General features: G+C 42.8%; 1 protein-coding gene across 1 annotated transcript in view; it reads right to left on the bottom strand.

Moving 5' to 3' along the window:
- GLRB (glycine receptor beta) overlaps positions 1–22,815 on the bottom strand; it is a 46,820-nt gene extending 24,005 nt beyond the window's left edge. Inside the window, exons 1-3 of the mRNA XM_056855409.1 lie at positions 22,666–22,815; positions 8,155–8,261; positions 6,542–6,609 (exon numbers count right to left, since the gene is read on the bottom strand). Coding sequence (XP_056711387.1) covers positions 6,542–6,609; positions 8,155–8,261; positions 22,666–22,787 — 297 coding nt within the window. The 5' untranslated portion in view covers positions 22,788–22,815. The remainder of the gene's footprint in view (positions 1–6,541; positions 6,610–8,154; positions 8,262–22,665) is intronic.
- Positions 22,816–27,110: the final 4,295 nt, after the last annotated feature.

Raw genomic sequence — 27,110 nt, 5'->3', positions numbered from 1 at the left:
TATTACACTGGCAGGAAAACTACATTTTTCAAAATGATGTGTGCTAACCATTAAAAACTGACACCTTCCTGACATAAATGGAGATGCATAGGTCTAAAAAGCAATTCCTTTTGGGTATTTCATATATCAGTGAATGCCAAGAGTACACACTTTATTATGTTATATTAGTTATTTACAAAGCCCCTAAACTGGTAGGCACTATACAAAAAAAAAAAATGAAATGAAATACATCCTGAATGCTGATTGATAATCCAATACAACACTAATGTCTGGTATAAACAAACTCCAGCGTACCCTCCTGTAGAAAAGAAAATAAGGACCATGCAGGTAATATTCAACAAAGCATAAAGATTTGTGAATTATACAACAGGGACAATGGTAAAAACAGACTACCCATGTTTTAATTTTGTGTCTCAGTTAGGGCATCATTTCAACATTTGAATGCTCTTCTACCATTCTACCTTCTTCCATTTACAGCCATACAAGTGAGTGATCTCTTTGACCTATGACTTCACATCTTTGGAATTCTAACAGGGATGCAACTACCTGGACTTGAGAGTCAGGATCACAGTATCTAATAAAGTAGCTCACTCGTGTTCCAGTTGTGAAAGAAATGAAATCAGACCACCCACTAGGGTTGCCAACTTCCAGGTACTAGCTGGTAATCTCCTGCTATTACAACTGATCTCCAGCCGATAGAGATCAGTTCACCTGGAGAAAATGGGCGCTTTAGCAATTGGACTCTATGGCATTGAAGTCCCGCCCCTCCCCAAACCCCACCCTCCTTAGGCTCCGCCCCAAAAACCTCCCGCCGGTGGCGAAGAGGGACCAGGCAACCCTACCACCCACACAGCACCAGGGTCCTCACATTCTCAGAAGACACTCCAGGTAGGCAGAAAAATAGGGTTTTCTAAATTAACCAGAAGAAAATGCACCAAATGTCCTGATGACAACTGCTTATGCTCCGGGAGGCACAGAGTGTTGAGAGCTGTTGAGAGTCAGCTTTGATCTTCTAAATGGTTCTGGAGAAGCAAAAATGCTAACCCACAGGGCTTTGCACATGTATAGCATCTCATTGAAACAGGTGCTTAATTAGCATGCCAGCAGAGCACCTGCTGGGGCTACAGACCTCCGGGTGCTCACTAAGCACATGCATCTGCTTTGCACAGGCAGAATCCCAGTTTCAGTGAGATGGTGAACAAATGCAAAGTCCCACATGGAAGTGCTTTTGCTTACTAGGCTCATGTTTAAACTAGGCCTTGGTTAAATGCAAAACAGGGGCAGGGAAAATTAGCCTGTTCAGGTCCCTGAAAATATAGACTCTGGAAGAGGGAGATTTTTTTGAGGGGGGGATTTCCCAAATTTCCTCCTTCTTTGACTCCTTTGGTTTCTCCCCCACCCCCAGCAGCTTGTATATGTATGCTATACACATATATAAAAATCAGAGGAACCTTGACTAATATCAGTGAAAGAACAAGACAGTTGCATACACTGTGTAAACAAAAATGTTGAGTGGGACTGGAAGAAAACTATGTTTCTTAGACTGGGAGAAACAGCTGCAGAGGGGGGAAACAGAAGTAATACAAACAGAAGATAGCTAGATGGCTGATAAGGTTCAGTCAGACAATCAAGTGTAGTAGGGTTGCCAGCTCTGGGTTGGGAAATACCTAGAGATTTGGGGGGTGAAGCCTGAGAATGACGGGGTTTGGGAAGGGGAGGGACTTCAATGGGGTATAATGTCCATCTTCCAAAGTGGCCATTTTCTCCAGGTGAACTGATCTCTATCAGGTGGAGATAAACTGTAATCCCAGGAGATCCCTAGCCACCACCTGGAGGATGACAACCTGAACAATAAGCTAATTTTCACACTCCCCTCCCAATTCTGTCCTCCTTTCTCCACAGTCAAACCTGGGTCTTAGGCTGACCAGTGGCGGTTTGGTTCAGAAGGGATGATCCAGAAAGATGGGGCTTAGGTTGTATAACTTTTTTATATGATTGGAAGTGTGGATTTCAGTTATGAACAATAGTACAAAAATGCAACCATCTACTTGCCTGAGGACTTACATTTGTCCATCCTAATTTTAGAAAGGGATATGCTGCTTCTTTTCCCCTCAGCCAAAGGCATCACTCCCCTGCTGAAGTGAGGCCCAACTTCCATTGAGTTGATAATATTATGTTCATGAGAGGGGTGTTTCGAAAAGCATTGTTTCTGAACCGCATTGTAACATAACAGGGTTCACATTTAAATTGTTGCACGTGTAAGGCCACAGCTAGCTTTCCTCACTAGGCAGGGACATCATATTTCCCGGTGAGGCATAATTGGAAAATATATGCTTCCCCATAACCAACAATTTTCTAGAACTCTGGTGTCAAGCTCAAGCGTCTCTCTGTGTTTGAGTGTATGTGAACTGTTAGTTGAATACGTTTTTTTAAAAAAGTCTGGAAGCATTTATAAATTTATAGTAAACACCTTTATAACATAAATAAGTTCCTTGTTATCATCCCCCCACTTCAAGCACCTGCCATGCTCACTCACAGCATCTAAAAAGGATTTTCAGGACAATAATCTTGAAACATCTCCCAGTCTTGGGAATCTTGAGGTAGGTGGGTCATGTAGGTAGAATTCTGAATATTACAAGTTTCGGAATGGTAGACACCACCACTGATTTTGTGTCAGGTATTTTCCTATTCTAAAAAGAAATTTGTCATTCTGTAAAGGAAATTTGTCATTCGGTAAAGGAAATTTGTCATTCGGTAAAGGAAGCATGGAGCTAGAAAATATTTTGAAGTGTAAGGATGCGTCACTGGCCACCAAGACTAGATTAATTCATGTCATCGTATTCCCTATTACTATGTATGGGTGTGAAAGCTGGACAGTGAAGAAAGCTGATAGGAAGAAAATAGATTCCTTTGAAATATGGTGTTGGAGGAGAGTGTTACAGATTCCGTGGACTGCCAAAAAAACAAATCAGTGGGTTATAGATCAAATCAAGCCTGAACTGACCCTAGAAGCTAAAATGACTAAACTGAGGCTATCGTATTTTGGTGATGTCATCAGACAACAAGAGTCACTGGAAAAGACAGTCATGCTAGGAAAAGTTGAGGGCAGCAGGAAAAGAGGAAGACCCAACAAGAGATGGATTGACTCAATAAAGGAAGCCACAACCTTCAATTTGCAAGATCTGAGCAAGGCTGTCAAAGATAGGACATTTTGGAGGACTTTCATTCATAGGGTCGCCATGAGTCGGAAGCGACTTGACGGCACTTAACACACACACACAAAGGAAGCATTCATGTGCCTCAGATGGAGTTCATTAATGATGAAGCAAAGGTACACTGAGTATAGCACAGGTATACATAAATAATATAAACAATATAAATAAAAGGAGGTTAAGTTTAATGGGAAATCATAACTTCCCTTATCATACTGTATCACAATTAACTACCCTGCTCCTATTTTGTTTTTTACTATTATTTTTGACTAATGTTTAAGGGATCTTGCAATTCATGTTCAAATTATTCGGTCAAATGATAGCTTGGTACCACTAGGTAATTCTCATAGATCAGCTATTCAGATAAAAACCTTACTGAGGGAATGTCCTATCCATCAATAGGAGGAAAGCAGAAGCAAGATAGTGTGCCAAACACTTTGGCTATTCATGTGAATCCAAGCACTTCAAATAGCCTGAAATTCTGAAATGTACATGTTAGAATTGCTGACCTTATTAGCAGTAGAACAGAGCAAGATTCCTGTAGCACCTCAAAGATTAACAAAAAAATTCTGGCAGCTTTCGTGAGTCACAGCTCACTTCTTCAGATATCTCACTTCTTCAGATAATAGTGACTCACAAAAGCTCATACCCTGCCAGAAATTTTGTTAGTCTTTAAGGTGCTACTGTATTCTTGCTCTTTTCTACTGCTACAGACTGACTAACACGGCTACCCAACGTGATATTATTAGAATAGTCTTCACAAGAAAGCAATTATACAATATAAATGGTAATCCATTTATGTCTACAGCAAAGATTCACATGAACACATACATGGGGTAGACACTGTCCATAACTCCTTAAAGAATAAGGAAGTGTTTAAAAGCAGATTGTCCACTATTTGAGTTCTAAATACTCATAGACATTTTCCAGTCTTGAGACCATAAGATGTTTTACAACAGGGGTGGGGAACCTTTTTCCTGCCTAGGGCCATTTTCACATTTATAACATCGTTTGGGGGCCATACCAGGCATAGATCTCCCAGTGTGGGGGAGGGGGAGAAAGAGGCTAGGGTTGCAAGATCTCCAGCCACCACCTGGAGGTTTGCAAGAAAGAAAGAAAGAAAGAAAGAAAGAAAGAAAGAAAGAAAGAAAGAAAGAAAGAAAGAAAGAAAGAAAGAAAGAAAGAAAGAAGGAAGGAAGGAAAGAAAAGAAGGGAAAGAAAGAAAGAAAGAAAGGGGGAGGGGAGAAAGAAAGAAAGAAAGAAAGAAAGAAAGAAAGAAAGAAAGAAAGAAAGAAAGAAAGAAAGAAAGAAAGAAAGAAAGAAAGAAAGAGGGGGGAGGGAAGGAAGGAAAGAAAAGAAGGGAAGGAAGGAAAGTAAGAAGGGAAGGGAAGAAAGAAGGGAAGAAGGAAGGAAGGAGGGAAGGAAAGGGAGGAAAGTAAGAAGGGAAGGAAGGAAGGGAAGAAAGAAAAAAAGGAAGGAAGGAAAGAGAGGGTGGGAGGCTTGTCCCCCCCCCACACACACACACAAGCACTCACCAGCAGCCCGGGGATCTCCGCACACATGCACATACATGGGGAGGGCTGCGGGGGGGACCCTCCCGAGGCAGCGCAACAAGCGCGCAGGCCGGGGGAATGGAGCACAGGGAGGGCTGGGCCCTTTGGCGGCGGCGGCGTGGGAAGAGAAGAGAAGAGAAGAGAAGAGAGGAAGAGAGGAAGAAAGAAAGAAAGAAAGAAAGAAAGAAAGAAAGAAAGAAAGAAAGAAAGAAAGAAAGAAAGAAAGAAAGACGGGGGAGGGGAGGGAAGGAAGGAAAGAAAAGAAGGGAAGGAAGGAAAGTAAGAAGGGAAGGGAAAAAGGGAAGAAGGAAGGAAGGAAGGAGGGAAAGGAGGAAAGTAAGAAGGGAAGGGAAGGGAAGGGAAGGGAAGGGAAGGGAAGGGAAGGGAAAGAAAGAAAGAAAGAAAGAAAGAAAGAAAGAAAGAAAGAAAGAAAGAAAGAAAGAAAGAAAGAAAGAAAGAAAGAAAGAAAGAGAAAGAAAGAAAGAGGGGAGGGAAGGAAGGAAGGAAGGAAGGAAGGAATGAAAGAAAAGAAGGGAAGGAAGGAAGGAAGGAAGAAAGGAAGAAGAAGAAAGAAAGAAAGAAAGAAAGAAAGAAAGAAAGAAAGAAAGAAAGAAAGAAAGAAAGAAAGAAAGAAAGAAAGAAAGAGGGGGGAGGGGAGGGAAGGAAGGAAGGAAGGAAAGAAAAGAAGGGAAGGGAGGAAAGAGAGGGTGGGAGGCTTGTCCCCCCCACACACACAAGCACTCCCCAGCAGCCCGGGGATCTCCGCACACACGCACATACACGGGGAGGGCTGGGGGGGGGGGGTACCCTCCGGCGGCAGCATGGCAAGCGCGCAGGCCGGGAAATAGAGCACGGGGAGGGCCGGTAGGGCACGGGCGAAGGGGAGGGGGCAAAGGAAACAAAGTTGGGCTGCCGAGAGAGCTGGCCAGGCACGTGTTTTCTCTCTCTCGCAAGGAACAGGAAGCAGGGAGACTTGGAGGAAACGCCCCCACAATCACCCAATCAACCTTCAGCTTTGTGTGCACGCGCTTCATCTTCCCAGTGAAGCCCGAAGTGCTGCGATGAGGGCCTGGCTAGCGACAGCTAGCTCCGTGGAGCTCCTCGGCCTCGGCAGGTGGGCCGTGGAGCTCCCAGCCTCGGCAGGAGGGCCAGGGCCCGGACAAAATAATCTCGTGGGCCGGGGCCGGAGGTTCCCCACCCCTGCAATACTGGATGTCTGTAAGTATGCAGTTCTCAGTTCTTGTAAACTCCTTTGTGCTAGAAATGGATATATGAAGGAAGCTTAAGCCTTCACTACTAGGGTTCATGAGAGTGGCATTAGGCCTCCAGACAAAGATTTCTATTTACACCATCCACCATAGGGTTGCCAGTTCCGGGTTTGGAAATACCTGGAGATTTTTGGGGTGCAGCCTGAGGAGGGCGAGATTTGGGGAGGACAGGGATTTCAATGCCATAGAGTCCAATTGCCAAAGTGGCCATTTTCTCCAGGTGAACTGATTTCTACGAGCTGGAGATCAGTTGTAATAGCAGAAGATCTTCAGCTAGTACCTGGAGGTTGGCAACCCTAATCCAGGATCAACCCATATATCACATAAAAGTAAATCAATGACTTGCCCACCTACACAAGCTTTGAACAGTGTACCCTTTTTGTATTATGTTTTTATGCTAACAAAGGAATGATGATGATGAAATCACATGACTTGCCCACCTATACAAGCTTTGAACAGTGGCCAAGGCCTTAGGAACTGAGTTCCCCCATTAAATAGCTCTGCTTACCATAGTTGTTTCTTGTATTGATCCAAAGCTGTTAATGAAAATGTTAACTGCCACTTCAACTGGAATTCCTAAAATACATACAAAGCAAAAACAAATAAACAAAACCATACTGCCTTACTATACTCCTCACATTTTTAGACTGTTGTCATAATCCCATTGGAACAAACACATATTTGTTGTAATTGGCTGGGGAGGGAGAACCCTCTTAGCCATCCCTTTCATACAGAGTTTTCCCCCATTTTATACGGCAGTTCTTTCCCTTAAGCATACATGGCTCATTTATTTACTCTTACCTAATCAAAAGAATAGTCATAAGCAGGTCTAGTCAGAATCCAATGTAAGAAAACAGTACACATATAGGTTGACTCATAAGTAGGGTTACCAACTCTACTCTGGGAAATTCCTGGAGTTTAGGGGGCAGCGCCTGTGGAGAGGGGGATCTGGGGAGGGATTTCACCTACAATCTCTGATATACCATGCCATCTGCCCTCTGAAGCTCCCATTTTCTCCAGGAGAACTGAACTCTGTAGTCTGGAGACCAGTTCCAGTTCTAGGAGAACTCCAGATAGCCACCTGAAGCTTGGCAACCCTATAGGTTTGAGTAGGGCTGCCAGCTCCAGGTTGGGAAATACCTGGAGATTTGAGGGCAGAGCCTGAGGAGGGCAGGGTTTGGAGAGGGAAGGGACTTCAATGCCATAGAGTCCAATTGCCAAAGCTGCCATTTTCTCCAGGTGAAGTGATCTCTGTCACCTAGAGATCAGTAGTAATAGCGGGAGATCTCCATCCACCACCTGGAGGTTGGCAATCCTATGTTTGCATCACAATAGGAGGAAGTGAAAGTAAAACATGAATTTTTAAGTTGAAACAGAAGGGTATAAAATTTGGCGGCACCTTTACATGGTACACCAGTATGATAGCTATAACCTTTACATAGCAGAGGTTTGGCTGAAAGTGGAACTATGAGCTGGATACTGTTGATCCTTTCTGCTAATGGTGCTGCTTTCTTTCAGTGTATGGAGCTTAGGGTTGCCAGGTCCCTCTTCTCAATTGGCGGGAGATTTTGGGGGTGGAGCCTGAAGAGGGTGGGCTTCGGGGAGGGGAGGGACTTCGATGCCAAAGAGTTCAATTGCCAAAGCGGCCATTTTTCTCCAGGTGATCTGATCTCTATCGGCTGGAGATGAGTTGAATTAGCAGGAGATATCCTGCTACTACCTGGCAGTTGGCAACCCTAATGGAGCTCCCTACGCCAGAGTGTAGTGCCACCACTGGCAGAATGGATCTGCAGGATCCAACCCCATAGACGCTGACAGCAAAAATTCATTCAGAAATGTAGATAATCACGTTCTCGAAGAAGGAACCTTAATTCTACAAAGTTAATGGTCTGAAATTGTCAAGTTAACAAACGGTTGGTTGGCTTCATTTATTGACTTTGTAACTCACCCTATCATCTCAGTTTAGAGTGGATGAGCTTTAAAATCCTACTTCACGTTATGCATCAGAATTTCACCTGGTCTTAATGTTAGGTGTCTGAGTCTACCTGATCCATAGGATGAAGGAAATAAAACAGATCTGGGTGTAGTGCACATATACATTTTAGTAAAATGTGAACAAACCTTTGAAATTTGGTCTTATCCTGGGATCGTAACTAACAAGAAGTCTATTCAAAATGTTGCTGGTGGAATTAGCAGGTACCCTTGCAAGATCTTCAGCGGATTGCTGTCTGTTTAAAGTAAAACATACTTGTTATTCATAACAGAATTAAGCATCAGCAGTTGATCTATTTTTATCTGATCTTTTAAAATCTAACATAAACAGTGTTGACTGCCTTCGCAATTTATTTAAGCAAAATAAATTATTTTCAAAATGTTTTAAGATACAATCAGTTTTAAGGACAGTTTACACTTTCTAGACATCTGTAGGATACTGGCTAATAGTACCATTCTAAGCAGAATTCTTCTAAGCCCATTGGTGATGGGAGGTCTCTTAAATGTTCACCGCTACTGGTGGAATGAATCACACTGTTGGGTTGTATCTCATGGAGGGTGGTGGAGGGAAGACAAATAATGAGAGGCAGGTCTCTGGTACAGGAAGCAACAGGCAGAAGTAACAGCCTACTGGACATGGGGGAGGAATGGCCGTGTGAAAGAAGGCAAAGGAAAATGGGCAGCCTGTCAGTGGAATGATGTAAGATGCCCATAGCCACTGATTGGGTCTGACAAAACACTGTCTATGGTATGTCTGTGTGGGTGCTTCCAGGTTTCCTTTAGTCAGTAATCATACCCAAGATTTGAACCTGCATCACATGCATGCTTCTCCTGTGCTTCACTGCATTGTTGATTCAGAAGATTCTGCATAGTTTGTCTATGATGGCTTGAGATATATGGAATTCCTAGATGCTAGATTCAAATGCTAGGAGAGCCCATCTGTCCATATCTTGGAACAGCGTCCAAAAGCGCAATGAAAATGGCACTTTCTAGTTGTGAAAGTATGTTCTATATATTGGAGGTAGTTCCATCCCTAAAATTATAACCCACCCTAACATTGCTGCCTACAAAAGTAGCATAGCATTATGACAGGAGAAAGCCACTATCAACAGCATTGCAGTAGGAAAGGGTAGGAGTCCAGTAGCAACTTAAAGACTAACAAAAATTCTAGCAGGGTATGAGCTTTAAAATCCTACTTCACGTTATGCATCAGAATTTCACCACTCAATTCTTCAGATACCCTGCCAGAAATTTTATTAGTCTTTAAGGCACTACTGGACTCCAGCTCTTTTCTACTGCTAGTGACAGACTAACACGGCTACCCATCATGATCTAACAGCATTGCAGTTACTTTCAAAATTGTCCCCAGTGCCCTGAAGAAAATGAAATGTTTCAAATGTAAAGAACAAGAGATCTAATAGGAAAGAATAATATTACCAGTTTATAAAAGATGTTAATTCAAACATACTTTTCAAGTGTTTTGTTATTTTAAAGTACAATGTGCAGCTTTTGAATATCTCAAGTGCTCCCTCTCTGAATGGTCATATCTAGATTACAACGTTAAATCAGTTTAACTGACATAATTTCTTCCAGTTCCAATGAAACCTAGGAACTGTAGCATTGAGGGGAGCTGATAAGACTCTGACAGACATCTAGAGTATCTTCCCAGAACAACAATTCCCAGAGCTCCTTAGAGAACAGCCATGAACACATGAACACATGAAGCTGCCTTATACTGAATCAGACCCTTGGTCCATCAAAGTCAGTATTGTCTACTCTGACCGGCAGCGGCTCTCCAGGGTCTCAGGCAGAGGTCTTTCACATCACCTACTTGCCTAGTCCCTTTAACTGGAGATGCCGGGGATTGAACCTGGGACCTTCTGGATGCCAAGCAGATGCTCTACCACTGAGCCATGGCCCCTCCCCCATGAAAATCTGGACAATCTTGCCTGCTGGATAAGCCATAAGAAGCTGGGTTGGAAATCCTTCCCCCATCATAAGATGCCTCAGAGTCCTTGCCATAGATTCCCAACTTACACAAAAGCCTGTACTGTTCCAGCCAATCCCAGCAGAACCCAGACAGTCTTAACCAGGCCTAATCAGAACAACCCCACTCTGACAAAGTGGCAAAGTTAAGCAGATGAAAAAGAACTCTTTCTCAGCCAATCTGAAAGAGTCCCAAAATTTCTGATTGGACTTGAAGCAACCAGCTATTCCCACCTTTCAGGGAATGGTGCATGGTAGGATTCCCAAATCAGGGTTGAAAACATCCTGGAATTTTGGGGGGTGGAGCCTGGGGAGGGTTGGGTTTGGGTAGGAGAGGGACCTCAGTGGGATATAATGCCATAGAGGCCATCCTTCAAACCAGCCATTTCCTCCAAGCGAACTCATCTCTGTAGTCTGAACACCCAATTGTAATTCCAAGGTATCTCCAGGTCCCACCTGGAGGTTGGCAACTCTAGTGAGAGGGCCGCTAAAACAGTAAGTGTTGTTACTGGGGAGAAGCAAGCTTGCAAGAACCTCTGCCTATACCAGGCTTCTTGGGTGACTGGCAGGAAGCATCTTGCTGTCAGTTCTGATGGCAGCGCTAAGAAAAACTGAAAGGGCAGGATCAGACAGCAAACAGCCTGACAGATGCCACACACAAAACTGACACCCATAATGTGAATCTGCTTAACGACACCGCTATACAGTAGCATATCTCAGAAGAAACAAAGCTGTTACAAGTTTAACATCAAGGCATCTTTAATCTTAGTGTAATTCATAAAACTGAAAATAATTCTGATGCAGCCTTATGATAATGAAGGCTGCCGGGAAAACAATAATAAAATCATAGAATTATAGAGTTGGAAGGGACCACCAGGGTCATCTAGTCCAACCCCCTGCACAATGCAGGACATTCACAACTACCTCCCCCACACACACACCCAGTGACCAGAAGATGGCCAAGATGCCTTCCCTCTCATCATCTGCCTAAGGTCACAGAATCAGCATTGCAGACAAATCTGCAAACATCACAACATTAAAGGGATTATTACATGAAAACATACATTAAAATGTGTCTTTAAAGATCCACTATTAGAGTGGTAATAGCAGAATGAACAAATACCTTAAAAGGATACAACAAGGCATGCAGAGAAAATAATTCAATAGTCAAGTGTGGAAGAACTGTTGAATAACTGGGCAGAGCAGGTAGCAACGTTGATTAATTCATTAAATATTCAGGGCCAGATTTAGGTTTGATGAGGCCCTAAGCTATTGAAGGTAATGGGGCCCTTTATATGTCCAGCTGTCCTTTGTCAACAACAAATTGTCACTGTTTTTTTGTGTTGAATATATGCTATATGGTAATTTATGGACCTAATAGGTATCTAAAGCCATTTTCTCATAACAAAATATGTATTTTATCAAAGTAATTGTTGAACTGAAATACAATTAAGAAGAAGTATATTAATAGTGAAAGAATTATTATTTCCTTTAAATTTTTTGGGGGCCCCCAAGAGAGTGGGGCCCTAAGCTATAGCTTGTTTAGCTTATATGTAAATCCGGAACTGTATTAAAAGTGCGGTGATTCCATCCCATCTGGAAGCCATAACTGCTGACCGGAAGCCCTGCTAACAACTCTGAACGGCAATACCCTGTTTATTATCATCTAACCCACAACTCTCTTGGAGCAAAAGGATAATTAATCAACCCTAAATGAATATTACTGCTTTAACAACATAAAATTCATCATTTGCATCTTACTTAGCATATAAAATTTGACATAGTTATGGAATTTACAAGTTATAAATGTCTTAGTTTTGTACAAGCAAAATAGTAAATATAGCCAATTGAGAGAAAACTGCAAGCTGATGCACTCTATGCTGTTTTAATACATGTACCTTAATTCTTGCTATCTGGTTAGAGAGATCATGAAACTTTTAGTTTTTCTCCGAGGCTTTGGTGGAGTTTCTGCCCCACCTCCTCCTGATCTTTTTTCCTACAAGCAAGGTAGGGCAACAAGCTACTTTTTACCCAGTCTATGCCTAAATGTGTCACAGCGGTTTGTGGGAGAAGTGAAAAGATGAACCACAAGGTCAATCATGTCAGGTCAAAAGGACAACAGAAGGTATGCAACAGCTGAAAAGCAATGGAAGCCTTGCATGCTCCCCTCATAAGATTAGGTATCCTTCTAGTTGCAGAAATGCATCTTGGATTTAAGAGCTGTATATGTCTACAGCATGCCCACCTTCTCTTTGAAAGCAGCTTACTCATTCTAAAAGAGAAAATATTTCATAGGGGCTTTTTTCAGTACTTCCCAAAATTTCCAGTTTTTATGTTGAAAAAATGCGGGGGGAAGGTCTCAGAATGTTTGGTTAAAATAAATATAGATAGCAACATTAAATATTTGAATTGCAATATATTTGTATTGAGACCTCGTGCTGTTTCTTGATATAGTAATTTGACTATTGCAGCATAGGTTTGTTATTTCTTGATATTTAGTAACTTCCAGGTAGTAGCTGGAGATCTCCTGCTATTACAACTGATCTCCAGCTGATAGAGATCAGTTCACCTGGAGAAAATGGCTGTTTTGGCTCTTGGACTCCATGGCATTGAAGTCCCTCCCCTCCCCAAACCCTGCCCTCCTCAGGCTCTGCCCCAAAAACCTCTCGCCGGTGGCAAAGAGGGACCTGGCAACCCTATCCTAGAAGTATTCCCCCTAGGAATTAATTTTCCTAACACATTAGATTGGAACAGGTACATTCATTTCTAAGTGGATGTGGATGTGGGCTTGATGTCACCTGTCAACTTTAAAATCTGGATAAAGGCCCTGATTGTTCTTCTGTCTAGCACAGTTTTATCCAGCCCTTCATCTAAGGATCTCAGAGTCACATACATGGTTCTCCCTTCTTCATTTTATCCTGGGAAGTTAGCTAAGAGAAGACGACTTCTCAAGGGTCTCCAGCAAGCCTCATGGCAGAGTGTTTGAATCCAGGTCTCCCAGATTCTACTCCATTACCCTAACCATTACATCACTCTGGTTCTCAAATTCTTCCAGAATCACACTGGAAGCTCCCATCAGAAATCATGTCAGCACAAAGACTTTCATGTGGACTAGACCTTTCTCAATAGCTAAATCTACTCATTACAGGACTTGCCCAAAAGCGTTCAGAAGTCCATATTATAACACTGAAAGATTCCAAATGTAATCCCAGAATAGTCAGATTACTAAAAAACAGTGTCACATTTCATTGATGTCTATCATAAATCAGTCACTAATTCAGGGCACCTTCCCTCAGCCAATCAAAGAAGCGGTTATCTGCCCACTGGTTTAAAGATGCCCCAGTCCCTTGACATGGCTTATCTCGGTTATTATCAGGAGCTAGCAGAGCATGCAAAGTACTCCCATTACTGGGCTCAATTCAAGGTATTGGCTATGACACAAAAATCCCTTAATGACCTTGGTCCCTCATATTTGCTGGACAGCTTCTCTCCCTATTTTCTGCCACAACAACTTCATTCATCTGAGCAGGGCCTTCTGCAGGCACCACCATGCAAATGGCCAAAAATTAACAACTGGCCATATATGCAGCCAGTTGTTGATTTTTGTTTCCCCCCCCCCCCCCCCCACACACACACTTTATGGAATTGCCTGCCTGATGTGGTTAGGAAGGTTCCTACTCTCCTGGCTTTCCTTGAACTATGCAAAACCGAATTATTCAGGAGGGCTTTTTTACACAGGTAATAGGGCTATACTGTAACAAAATGATTCAGAAAGATGCTCCAGTAAACGGATAGGGATTGTGGATGGCACTACTGTCTGTTGCTGTAAGTATGCTACTACTGTGTGATTTCTGCATCTTGTGACATGTTTAAATGCTTATGCTTTGTTTCAGCTTTGTTTCAGATCTTCAGATTCTGCTTCTTTTCAGATTTCTGCAATACAAACCACATTGCATTGTTTATTGGATATACTATACTGTCCATCATATTGACTTACACCGTGTAATCTGCCTTGAGTCTTGGTGAGGAAAGCAGAACATAAATAACGTAAATAAAATCAATCAATTTCAGATGCCAGATTATATTATGCTTTCACCTTTTCCTGTAACATTTCAAAAGGAGCCTATAGTAAGGAGAAGTATGTGCTCTTTCCAAATCAGGAGCACAAAATCTCTCTATGACATATAGAAACACACAAGCATTCTTTTCAATGCAATAGAAAAAACAAGAAAACAGGAAGTATGACTCATTCATATTTCTTTTTTCAGTGTTAACCTAGAAATTACCGTGACATATTTCATAGCATCAGGTATCAGATGTCAAGCTTAATTTGAGGCTTGCCATACCTGGATTCATCTGCTTGACAGTGAATGGGCACACCAGAAGCATGCAATCACCTCACCTTATTAAACAATAGGTATTTCTCTAAGTGCCCTGACCTGGATGGCCCAGGCTAGCCTGATCTCATCAGATCTCAGAAACTAAGCAGGGTCAGCCCTGGTTAGTATTTGAATGGGAGACCATCAAGGAATGCCAGGGTTGCTGTGCAGAGGAAGGCACTGGCAAACCACCTCTGTTAGTCTCTTGCCATGAAAACCCCAAGAAAAGGGGTCGCCATAAGTCGGCTGCGACTTGACGGCACTTTACACACACACACATTTTTCTAAGTATTTGAGCAACAAAGCTCTTCTGTAGCTGCCCCACTGTTGTAGAAGAGCCTCCTAGAAGTGAGGCAGATCCTTATACTCAGAGATTTTCAGTGAGATTGTACAATGCAGCTATATGAGAGAGAGCATATGAGATCTTGATGGTGATAGATGCTGATACTATCTTACCAGTTTTAATAATGTGTTTTAATGGTTTTAATAGATTATTATTATAATGGTATTTATTGTTATTACCTGCCTTTGGTCCTGATTGTGTCGGGAGAAAGACACAATATATAAATACCCTTAAAAAATTCACAAATCATAGTATTAAATAATCAGAGCAGTGACTGATTTGAAAATTTCCCGTGCCAGCAAATAAATGCTTAGGATGAGACTTCCTAATCGCTGAGCTTGCATAGTTATAATTCATGCTGCCATTCCAGCAATGCGCATGGGTACCATCTACTCTAACACCCTCAGTCAGACTAGATTAACGAAAGTGTAGCATTCTCAGCCTCCATTGTCGACAACACAAGTCAATCAAAGATACCTGTTATCATCTAATCTAACCTAGCCCACCTAAATACAGGCAATTTATATCAGAAATGGAATTTGTACTAACACATCTGGGGTAAGAAGAGCTATTTGAAAATCCAGGTTAAAAAATAACATTTATGCTTAAAAAGCCTAATATTAAAGACATTACTTTAAAAGCAATGTCACAGGAAAGCTGAAAGAGTACCAATTTTCTGCATGTGTTATGATCAGTGCTATACAACACTGATCTTCAGCTAGTGGACCAGATCCCATAATGATCTTCAGATTACCATATCTGTAATGTACCTTCATTTAAGAACGGACCTGTATACAATGTTCTAGACACAATGATTCAGCATTTAATTCTCTGAAACATAGAATGCCAGCCTGAAATGAGTCACATCGGGGCAAACCACCATTCGGGGTGGGGTGAGGGGGTCCTTTATATGATTGTTTTTTTGAGAGAAAGGAAGAGAGAAAGGGCAAAGTGAAAAGAGGTGGGTTTGTGGAGAGAGAGAGAATAATAAAAGAGACAGAAACAGAAAGATGGACATATATAGTCAAAAAATGAAAAGTGGGTCCCATGTTTCAAGCTGGGGTTAAAGGTGAGTCCCGGGATGGAAGGCTACCACTGTAGAACACAACTGTTGAAACAAGCTGGCTGAGATCTAAACAGACAGGAGAGGAGCCTCTCACAACAGTCAATAATTACATAACTAGATCTAAACAGAAGCATGAGTAATCATGGCAAGAATTTGCCTATTTGGAAAATGGAAAAGCATTTCCAGTAAATATTTGCCTATGACATAATAATTAACTTTTTCCCATGCAGATTCTCATCTCTCCAGTTCCATCTGTTGACTTCATATCAATACAAGTCAACTTCACTAGAAAATGATGTGTGACTAACAGCCTGCCCTCAGGGAACAGTGTAGGTACATTAAAAAAAATCAAACCCTGAATGTTACCTACATGGCACCAGGAAGCTTACCAGGCCAAGCACACTGAATGAAGCGCTTATCCAAAAACATGTTGCATTGCAGAACTGCCTGACATAAGACCTTATCCTTAAATGGAGACAGCATATTGTAAACCTCAACCTTACATACATCTTTTTCAATAGATTTGCTACCAATAAAATGTTGGTGCCAGTACAGTATAATCTGCACAGGACTCTACTTGCTATCATTCCCACAGAGATGTAAAAGAGTTGTTCATTTTCACTATAAATGAAGTTTATAAACATTGATTCTTTGGGAGAATCCTGTTTATTTTAAAAAGCATTTAACTCTTTAAAAGTTACATGAAACTTTTGAGATTAGGCAGACTGTTTAGTCAAAGTGAAGGGGAAGAAGAAGAGGAAGAGGATTGTTTATAAAGGTAGTGTAGTTTGTATGTAGTCAAGGGTGAACCTGACAGCCATGGAAATTTAACACAGTATGACTTGTTGCCATTTACTTATTTATTTAGATTCTTATACCCTACTTTCTCCCCAATGGGGACCCAAAGTGGTTTACAACATTGTTACACCCTCCTCCATTTTATCTTCACAACAACTCTGCAAAGTAGGTTAGGCTGAGGCTGTGTAACTCCCCAAGGTCACCCAGCAAGCTTCCACAGCAGAATGGGGATCTCAACCTGGGTCTTCCAGACCCTAATCCATATTCTAACCACTATACCATACCATCAAGCCATGTAATCATCTCTATCTGTATTCAAGTGGTGAGCTGAATTTTTCCAGTTCTGTTTCTCCAGGTGCTTTCAGAACAAAGAAGATAGTTGAAATTTAGTCCAGGGAATATATGAATAAGATTGAATACCAAGATCCTCTAGTCAAACAGTTGACTGATCAAATTAATACATACAGATTTTTCTACCACCTCTTTGGCTCCCCTTCACCATCACACAGGTCCCACAGCTCTCTTGCCTACCTGCTCCCTTCCTGGCTACACAACATAGAGTGAGTGAGAGATGTTTTCTTCAACCCTGCTTTTTCTTTTAGCTTTCCTTGCCTTGAGCACACCTCTTCCTCAAGTACCCTCCTTCCTCTTCTTTCCTTCATATTCTGCTTCTCAACCTAATAGTGCTTACTTCCTTCTTACTTTACCTGCCTCACCTCTGAACCACTTATCCTTTTATTCCTCTACCTGCTAACCCCTTTCCCACTCCAGGCGTTCAGATTCCTTGTTCTTTCCTGCAAATTCCAGTGCTGCCTAAAAGGGTAGGGTTATGGAGAAAACATCCCAGAGCCCATTGAGCTGGGCAAGTCATATAATGTTTACATATGAAATTAAGCTGGGTTTGCATAATGTATATGGGGGGCAGAGAGAATTATTGTTGGGGGCCCATGATGATGGGTGTCCAGGCAGCCCTGGAAAACTCCACACATTCTCTGTGTGTGAAATTTTTCATCCATGCAATCTCATTGTTTTCATTTTCTTCAGAAAATCTGCACTGTCTGTCAACTTACTGACATTTTTGAGCAGACTTTTAATTGGTATTCCAGGACATTACAACAAGGTCTTATCTATTTAATATTAGATTCTTAGACTGTAACGAGAAAATTCAAGTTGTAAAGATCTTCCCGACAAAGAGCCAATGAGAAATATGTTATTCCGAAAATATAATAAGCAGAAGGATGGCATTTCTCAATTTCAACATTTTTTCAGGCCACCTTGCACTTTTACAGATCTTCTAATTTTACAGACCTTCTAATCCAAGAACAAATATATATATCATAAAAGCTCAAATATTTGAGAAACCACTTAAAAAGAAGCTATTTGTTCTCACTAAACCATTCAAAGAGCATCAATGACATAGTTTCCTCCTAGCTCCTAAGGCTATGCATTCACATGAACAAATCACCACAATGTATTGGGGGATCAATCAGGATTATAACCCTAATTCTTATACTTTTGCACATACAAAAATATGTACATAAGAGAAGTTAGACCAGAAAAAAACCAAACCAAATACATAAAATTTGGATTCTTTCAAATGGGAAATCTTTTAGAGTCTTGAATAGGATGGAATGCACATTACCATTTGAGACAAAATGCTTACTTTGACTCATAGAAGTAAGAGAAAGACCCACCCCCCAGATGAGTTCATCATGAGAGTACTGCATAAAGAGTTAACAAATACCAAGAAGAAAATACACAAAGGTTACTAGTGTAATCTGAGTATATAATATAACAGCAAATTTTGACACCATTTCAGCAAAGTAAATGTGTTTTAATTGGCAACAGCAAGACATTTAAAAACACACACACATCAGGTTCTCCTGGCACTATTTGCACAGCAGAATTATGAACTGAACATGGAACTTAATTGTTTCTGACACTCACACTATGCTTCTCACATATATTATTTTAATAGTAAAGTGATTGCTGTGATAGCTAAAATGACATTGTGTATTTAAGGTTGCGAGAAACCGATGGCTGAGGATTTTGGTATTTGTCATGAAACAATTTCAACGTACTAAGTTCTTGTTTTGCAGCCAAGTTTGTATTCACCGCTTGTGGAGTTCATTGTACTGAAAAATAAATACCTCAAACTTAACTACTGATTCCATAGATCCACAATATTATTTAGGTAGGATACAAACTGAAATTCCCTGGCCCATGAAAAATGCTATTGTATTCCATACGACTGACTTCTCAAATACAAGATTTGTACTCATCTTCAGTTTTCTCAGAGAGCAGTCTGAAGGCTGATGTGCAAATTGTTTGTATAGAAACTAAGTGCCCCACTGACACCTCGTTGATATTAACCCAGGGATTAGCTGGCTGTGTGAATGAAGGAGCCAGAAGTAGACAATGCAAACAGCATGCTCCAGGATGAGTAGGGCTTACTATTCTAACTTCCCTCAGTCCAAGTCCTGCCTATATCACTAGCATTATGTTATGCTACTGAAAATGCTAATGTAAGTAAGCACCAAACAGACATCTTCTAAGTGCTATATCATAAATCAGTCTTTCTTGCTAAATAATATGATTTCCCCCCCCCCCCCAATTGTTATAAACTTCTATCTGTCAAGAAACAGGTATAATGAGGAAACCTCCGTTCTACCATTGGGGCAGCTGAGAGCTACAACAAAACCTTCTCTGTAGACCTCCCTCACACCATCCAGACTGGGGTTGCCAGCCTTGCCAGGTCCCTCTTAGCCATCGGCAGGAGGTTTTTGGGATGGAACCTGAGGAGGGCAGGGTTTGGGGAGGGGAGGGACCTCAATGCCATAGAGTCCAATTGCAAAAGTGGCCATTTTCTCCAGGTGAACTGATCTCAATCGGCTGGAGATCAGTTGTAATAGCAGGAGATCTCCAGCTAGTAGCCGGAGGTTGGCAACCCTCACCCAGACTCAACCCAAATATTATATGGAGCTGAATCACATGGCTTACCCAGATCCATGGCCCCCTGGAATTTAGTTCCACCTCTCTTAAGCAGCCCTGCTTACCTTAGTTGTCTCTTGTATTGATCTGGAACTGTTAATCAAAATGTTAACCGCCACATCAACTGGGATAAGTCTAAACACTATCACTGAACACAATTGGAGTGAACAAAGCCCCCACCCCACATTACCTCCCACTATGCTTCAAATCTATGGCATAGCTTAGAATACCAACTAAATCTGCAACCAATTACAATTCTACAAAGCAGTACATCAATCCAGCCAAGTTAATCATGTCTCAGATAATGGGGTGCATGGGGCTATCACTTTCTGGCCTTATTCTGGGCACACTGAAAACACAAATGGTGCAACTTTGATGACAGAAACTCTAGAGAAAGAGCACTTTGTATAAAAGGAAGCACTTTGCACAAAGAGCCAAGGAGGAGAGCTAACAATGTTTTAGCATATTTCTAGCTGTGCTCAACACCCTTGCAGATACTCCTGCTGAAGACTTAAGTACCAACATGGACCCTCCACTCTTCCATCTGGGGATGGGGAAGCATGGGAGAGGGCTTCCATGACTCAAACATAAACTGCTGCAAATGTCCACCTCTTCCCCCAGCAACAGTACTTACTGTGTGTTGGTTCAATTATTCTGCCTCTCTCACCTTCTCTGAAGTGTTTGAGATGTAAGTTCTAATCCTGCCTCTTCCTTCTGTTTTGAAGCTGGTCAGCATGTAGCTGGCCTAAGGTAAATTCTGCCTTATTTGCACATTTCCCCTTAGATGGAATTCAACTCCTCTCACTTCTGTTTCTCATGTGAGTGATTTCCCCAGTGATCTATTGGGGTGATGACATAAGACTAGCCATGCTGGATCAGACCAACAGTCCATCTAATCCAACACACTGTTTTCAACAGGGTCAGATGCCACAGGGAAAGCCATAAGCAGGACCCACAGACAACAGCCTTCATCTGCTGACTGTTCTCCAGCATCTGACTATCAGAGGCATTTTCCCTCTGAATCCAGAGGCCCCATTTGGCTATCCAGAGGTTCACTGGTTAATAGTCAATGATGGACTTATCTTCCACGAATCTGTCCAACCCCTTGATAAAATAATCTAACCACTGGCCATCATCAAATCTCTTGGCACTGACTTTCACAAGTCCAACTATCTATTGTGGGTAGTACTATTTCCCAGGCCCTCTCAGAGAGGCCTGGGCCACTTCTAGCTCTTGAATCCTTTTTGAGAGATTTTGGTCTGATATGGATGCACATGAACACAAGTTGCAAAACATATTAAATGCCAAAAGACAGTTAAGTGTTTTAAAGTCCCCTTTGAGTTTGAGGCTCAGGCTAAATGACCCTTCCCAACCTGATTGGTCCTGGTGCTTTCCTTTGTTTACTTGCATCTACTGCAAGTAAATTTCACAGGGTGACTTTGAGATCCAGTGTTATGGGAGAGCATGAGAAGTTTCTATCGCCTTTCTTAAAATTGTATATAATGAATGCCTTCTGTGAATACTGAAATGTACTTTTGCTGCTGTCCTCATGTCTGTGATACTCCTTGCCTTGCAAAAAAACTGCTCCTCAGGCCATTATAATAACTTTTGCAGGACCTGAAACCATGTGTGGGAAAGGCCCTGGGCTGACCATGGGGTATTCTGGGTGAAGGGGTTGGTTGTTCATGCCTCCTTCCCTGCATGCTGAGTCAGTCAAAAAGGAATGTGTTTGCAGGAAGGGATTCGGAAGATGCAGAAGAGTTGGCTTTTATATGCCAACTTTCTCTACCTTTTAAGGAGAATCAAACCAGTTTACAATCTACTTCCCTTCCTCTCCCCACAACAGACACCTTGTGAGTTAGATGAGGCTGAGAGAGCTCTAAGAGAACTAGCCCAAGGTCACTCAGCTGGCTTCATGTGTAGGAGTGAGGAAACCAACCTGGTTCACCAGATTAGAGTCCACCGCTCATATGGAGGAGTGGGGAATCAAACCCAGTTCTCCAGATTAGAGTCCACCGCTCCTAACTGATACTCCACACTTTGTTGTGTTCTGTGGGTGAGTGGGGGAAGCTGAGTGAGAGCAGGGGAACATCAGTGAGGTGTGCCACCATCAGCATGCATTGGTTGGCTGCTTCCAAATATGGCTGACATATGGGGTATTGTTAGCATGCCACCCTGTGATTGGTGAGTGTTACTATGTATTCTAATACAATTGCTATGGAACTGGTATCCATTTTCTGTACTGTTGAAAGCATAGGGTACCTACTAGCTATGTCAGTGCTGCATCACCATCAATGATGCACTGGCATCTGGAAGTTAGGACTGAACTGTCTGTGGCTTTATGATTGGAGATTAAAGGATCATGACGTTCATCATTTGTATCCTTATGTTTAAAGCATTTATGATATAGCACATATCTGAGCAGAATAAAGTCATAAAGGCTAAATTTCAAGAAAAGAAAAATTCTGACCCATTGTTTGATACTTAAGTCAATGACATCAAATTCCAAGTTTTTATCCCAATGCAGTAACTTTTTATGAGCCCAAGTGCTCACAGGCATACACACATATCTAGAATATCCCAATATTCCTTTCTCCTTCCTTAGTGCAGATCTTCTCCATTTATTTAAACAAACAGAGACAAACTACCTGTCTGTGAGCTCCAGCAAAGTGCATGCTGGCCTGTAAATTGGAACACATAAGTTTAAGCTTAAGATAAAAGGTAGCCAATTTACTTTTTTTTTTGGTGGGGGAACGATAAAAGAAAATCAAGGTAAGTCCCTGGTCATAAATATCCATGCCTATGTGCTTAGAACAGCATAATACTCTATTCCGTGATAGTCCACTGGTTTAACACACCACATTTTCAACATTTATGTGCCCATATAACAAGTTGCATGAAATAGACCTGGTTAATCCCCAGCAAAGTTATTACATTATAGTGACTGATACTACACATTTATTTGCTCTTACTTCATAGAAAACTGTAAGATTTGGTTTAAGATTCTTGAGTGGAAGAATAAAGTGTTTATAAATAATTGTTTGATTATACACAGATATTTTTTAAAAGGAACGTACGAAGGACAGAGATACTGCTTCTTTTTCCCTTTTCCTTTCTTTGAAGATTTCTCTTTGGAATAGACTTCTTCAACGTATAAGGAGAAGAAAACAAACACAAAAGCTGCCAGTAAAAACTTCATTGTGGGGACTTTGGATCGGGAACAAAAGTTGACCTATGACAGATAAGAGAAGCAAAGATCTTACATTAGTGGAGTTAGTGAAAAATGGGAGAAACTACATACATGAAATAGAGAGCTGATTGACAGAAATGTATCATCAAGTGAGTTATTTCATATAATTTAACATAATTTTGAGAAGTTTTAGGCATGCCAGGACATATGACTCTGTTAAACTTATTAGTCATTCATTATCCAGGATTGAGTTAGGCATACTTGAGGTAACTGATGTCACATTGTATTCTAATTATCCTCATAGACTTGCCTAGATTATTAGAGTGAGAAAACTTATAATGATGTTCTGAATTAATATATATTTATGAATTAATAAACAGGTGGGTCTGATATACAAAACAAGTTTCCATCTTCAGAAAGAACTCCCTTACATTAAAATTTACCCACATAAACTTCTCTAACATTAAATCTCACATTCACTCATATATAGTGTCATATGCATCTTCATTTCTGCTAATGAGGTCTCTGTCATATAATACTTGCAACTATTGTACTATCAACAAGAAACAACAAGGCCTTGTCCTTGAAATACTTGTGTCTACTATTAGCTGAATTAATGTTAATGGTTTTTTTAATATACTAAAATATGGTTCAAATGCCTCTGAGTAAAGTATCTGGCACAATAACACATCTACAGCTATTACCAATTTACAACAGGAAATGGAAATTGCATGTACTATCTGCACGACTGGCAATATTTCACTGCTGCACAACATTTATATGGCACCTGGTTTATTAAATATTTCATCAATAATAAAGAATGCATCCCCAGAATGGTAAAGTGTTTATGTTCAATGCCAAGTACCACTGGAAAAAAATCTCTGCATTTTATGATCTCAGCATCAAACACAGCTTTTTCAGCCTTTGCTCCCTAGAAGATATGACTGGATTCTACAACACTAGCTGCATTTCTCTGCTTGTAGATGCAGAGGCTGGGTACATTTTCTTAAAAGCAGGAAGATATTTACATCCCTTGAACAGCAGCAACAGCACGATATTCTTGTCTTCCTTCCAAGAGCAACAAAAGAAGCATCTTCCTTTGCCCAAAGCAACAGCAACAAGGGCTCCCAGCCAAAAGACAAGACATGGGGAAATCCATTCTTGCAATCTAAACAACGATCCCAGCAACATTCTTCCCTGCAGTAGCACTGCGAGTGGCTCCCCAGATCCTTCACCAGGATAACCAGCAAGGTCTCCCAGACTCCTTTGCCTACACTCACTATCAAAGGCCTTTGGTGACCTCTCTCCCAGGGCCATACCAGGGCCATAAAAATAACAAACATTCGAGAGAATTTACACAGCTGCCAACATGAAATAAAAAGAAGCAATGAACGGTGCCAGACACACATCACGTTTTTCATCAAAGGATGCCCACATTCTTTAAAGCCAAACAAACCACCTATGGCCTGCATCCCCTTGGCAACAGGTGTTCCCAACATAATTCCATAACATCCTCCAGTCATACAGGGCTCCTTTGCCCTCCCTTATGACCCATCTAAGCAACAAGGCCTCTGTAACCATCACTCTCCTGCCATACGCACAAAGGCCTTTTGCCTCTGACATTGTGGGCCAAAAAAAAAAAGTCTGCCTGCTTTCACCCTAATCTTTATATTTATGCCACACAGAATGCTAAGGACCTTTATACATTCCCCATTTTTACACTGTGATTGGCCTAAACCCCCCCTCCTCAAATTGCCTTCTTGGGCAACGGAGAAAAGGTCCCTGCCAGGACTCGAGTTTCTGGGTTCTGTAATGGATAACGGACCCCCTCCTCCAGTGGCGGACTGGGTCTAAAAATATTGGTTGCCAGGAAACAAAGGGGGCCCACCCACAACTTACAAGGCTATCATTTAATTTTTATTAATTTTTTATTTTTAACATATCATCTAATGCTTGAGGGGCCCCCACTACATCAGGGGCCCACAGGGCCCACTTGCCATTGGTAGGGTTGCCAGGTCCCTCTTCGCCACCGGCGGGAGGTTTTTGGGCTGGAGCCTAAGGAGGGTGGGGTTCTGGGAGAGGACTTCAATGCCATAGAGTCCAATTGCCAAAGCGGCCCTTTTCTCCAGGGGAACTGATCTCCATCGGCTGGAGATCAGTTGTAATAGCAGGAGATCTCCAGCTGCTACCTGGAGGTTAAAGAAGGCCAAAACAGCACAAAATTCCAATGCAATTAAATACATTAAGTGCAGAAAGTGTACAGTGAAAATTCACACAACAAACAAGACACGAAAACACTTTTCACTGTACACTTTCTGCACGGAATATATTTAATTTCGTGTCTTGTGTGTTGTGTGTATTTTCACTGTACACTTTCTGCACTTAATGTATTTAATTGCATTGGAATTTTGTGCTGTTTTTTGCCTTCTTTATACAGCACAGAGCCTTCTTTTTCTGGTACTGCCTGGCGGTTGGCAACCCTAGCAAGCTGGCACCCTGGCCAGTCCGCCACTGCCCTCCTCCCTTCCCACACACACACACACACACCCAACAACAGCAGCAGCAGCGTCGGGAGGTCCCGATTCCCTTTCCAGCATCGGAAACGCCAGCCACGCCGAGCTGGGAAGGAAGCCCTTAGCAAGGGCAGCATCCCCCCCGCCCCGGGGAGCTGCAACCTCTAGGCCATTTATTCACGGAAGGTTTTGCATTAGATTTGTCACTCTATAGATGCCCGTTTTCCCCATCTGAATCCTCAAAACTCTGCATGGCGGCTTATTGTTGAGTTTTGAGAATATGGATGGAGGGGAAAGTGCATCTCAAGAGCGGCAAATCCAAGGCAAAACCTTCCATCAATAAATGGCCCAGCTAGTGCTGGCCAAGGTGCTGAAGGCGCTGCCGAAGCGGGAGAGGAGCGCTTGCCCATCGCAGCCCGCAGTCGCCAGGGAGGACCCAGCGGGCAGGGAGCGCCGCCCCGGCCAGCCAGCTCCCCCGGCCCCTCTCCCGTCTCCCCCGCCGCTTGCCACTTTCCCCCGCCCCTGCCCGGCGGGGGGCTGCACGGCCCCCCGGCGCAGTGGCACGGCCCTCCTTGCCCAGCCGCGAGACTCACCGCAAGCCCGGAGGCCACCGCCGCCCTCCGCCCTTTACTGCCGCCGGGGATGGCTGAGCAGCCCGCAGCGGGCCATGGCCAAGCGCGGATGGGGAGGGCCAGGCTCCGGCGGCGGCCGCGCTGCTACCCAAACGAGCCCTGCATCAAAGCAGCGTCCACGTTGCTCCCGAGCATGCGCGCGCGGCCCCGAGAGGCTCCTAGGGAGCACGCGCGAGCTCTCCGCGCGTGTGCGGTGGGGAGACGAAGCCGCGGGGAAGCCTTTGCCCTTGCCCGGGTCCTGCCCTCCGTTCCAGCTCGCCTCGGAGTGCGTGGGAATGCGGCAGCAACTGCCATCGATGCATGTTGTTTTGGCCTTGGATTGGCCGCTCTTTGGACGCCCCTTTCCCCCATCCATATTCTCAAAACTCAACCATAAGCCCCCCATGCAGAGTTTTTGAGGATTCGGATGGGGGAAATGGGCATCTAGAGAGTGGCCAATCCAAGGCAAAACCTTCCGTGAATAAGTGGCTAACAGGCACGGTGAGGGCTGTCCGGGCGCGCTCTTTCCCTCCTTCCAGCCTGGCCGAGGCGTCTTGGCACTCCCCGCAACGCCAGAGGGGCTCGCCGCAAAGCCCCCGAGGAGGACCCAAGTGGAAGCGGTGTTAATGCCTCTAGGGTTGAACGCTTGCCCAACCAGCGGCCGCACCAGGGTCGACTCAACGTATTCTGCAGTATTTTGTCACCTCCTCCTAAGGGGATGCCGTACAAGGAATCACACGGATGCAGACATTGAAAAAGGGATCTGCCTGAAGGCCCGTTTGATACAATGGGTCAGTGACGTCAATTGACTTGCATTGGGATCCATTGCAAACCAACACAGGATAGAAAAGTTATAATGAAAATGCAGAATGTGTTTTTTGCGAAACCCTGTCCTAGGCATGGGATGACAGTCCTCTGAGCGAAATGATGGAAGTGGAATCAGCATTCTGGGACTGTGGTGACAGCTCCCACAGTGGAACGATGGTCCCTGGAAGTAGGATAAGTGTTCTGGAAGGACAGACCCTACTGTGGAATGACAATCCCTGGGAGTAGATTAAGAGTTCTGGGACTGGAGCGGCGGGACAGCCTCCACTGTGGAATGACGATCCCTGGGAATAGATTAAGAGTTCTGGGCCCAGAGTGACAGCACCCAGAGTAGACTTATGGTCCCTCAGTAGCATGATTTTTCTGGGAATGGAATGGTGGCC

This window comes from Euleptes europaea, chromosome 9 (genome assembly GCF_029931775.1).
Source record: "Euleptes europaea isolate rEulEur1 chromosome 9, rEulEur1.hap1, whole genome shotgun sequence".
Classification (NCBI taxonomy): Eukaryota; Metazoa; Chordata; class Lepidosauria; order Squamata; family Sphaerodactylidae; genus Euleptes; species Euleptes europaea.
This window is presented reverse-complemented; position numbering and strand designations above follow the sequence as displayed.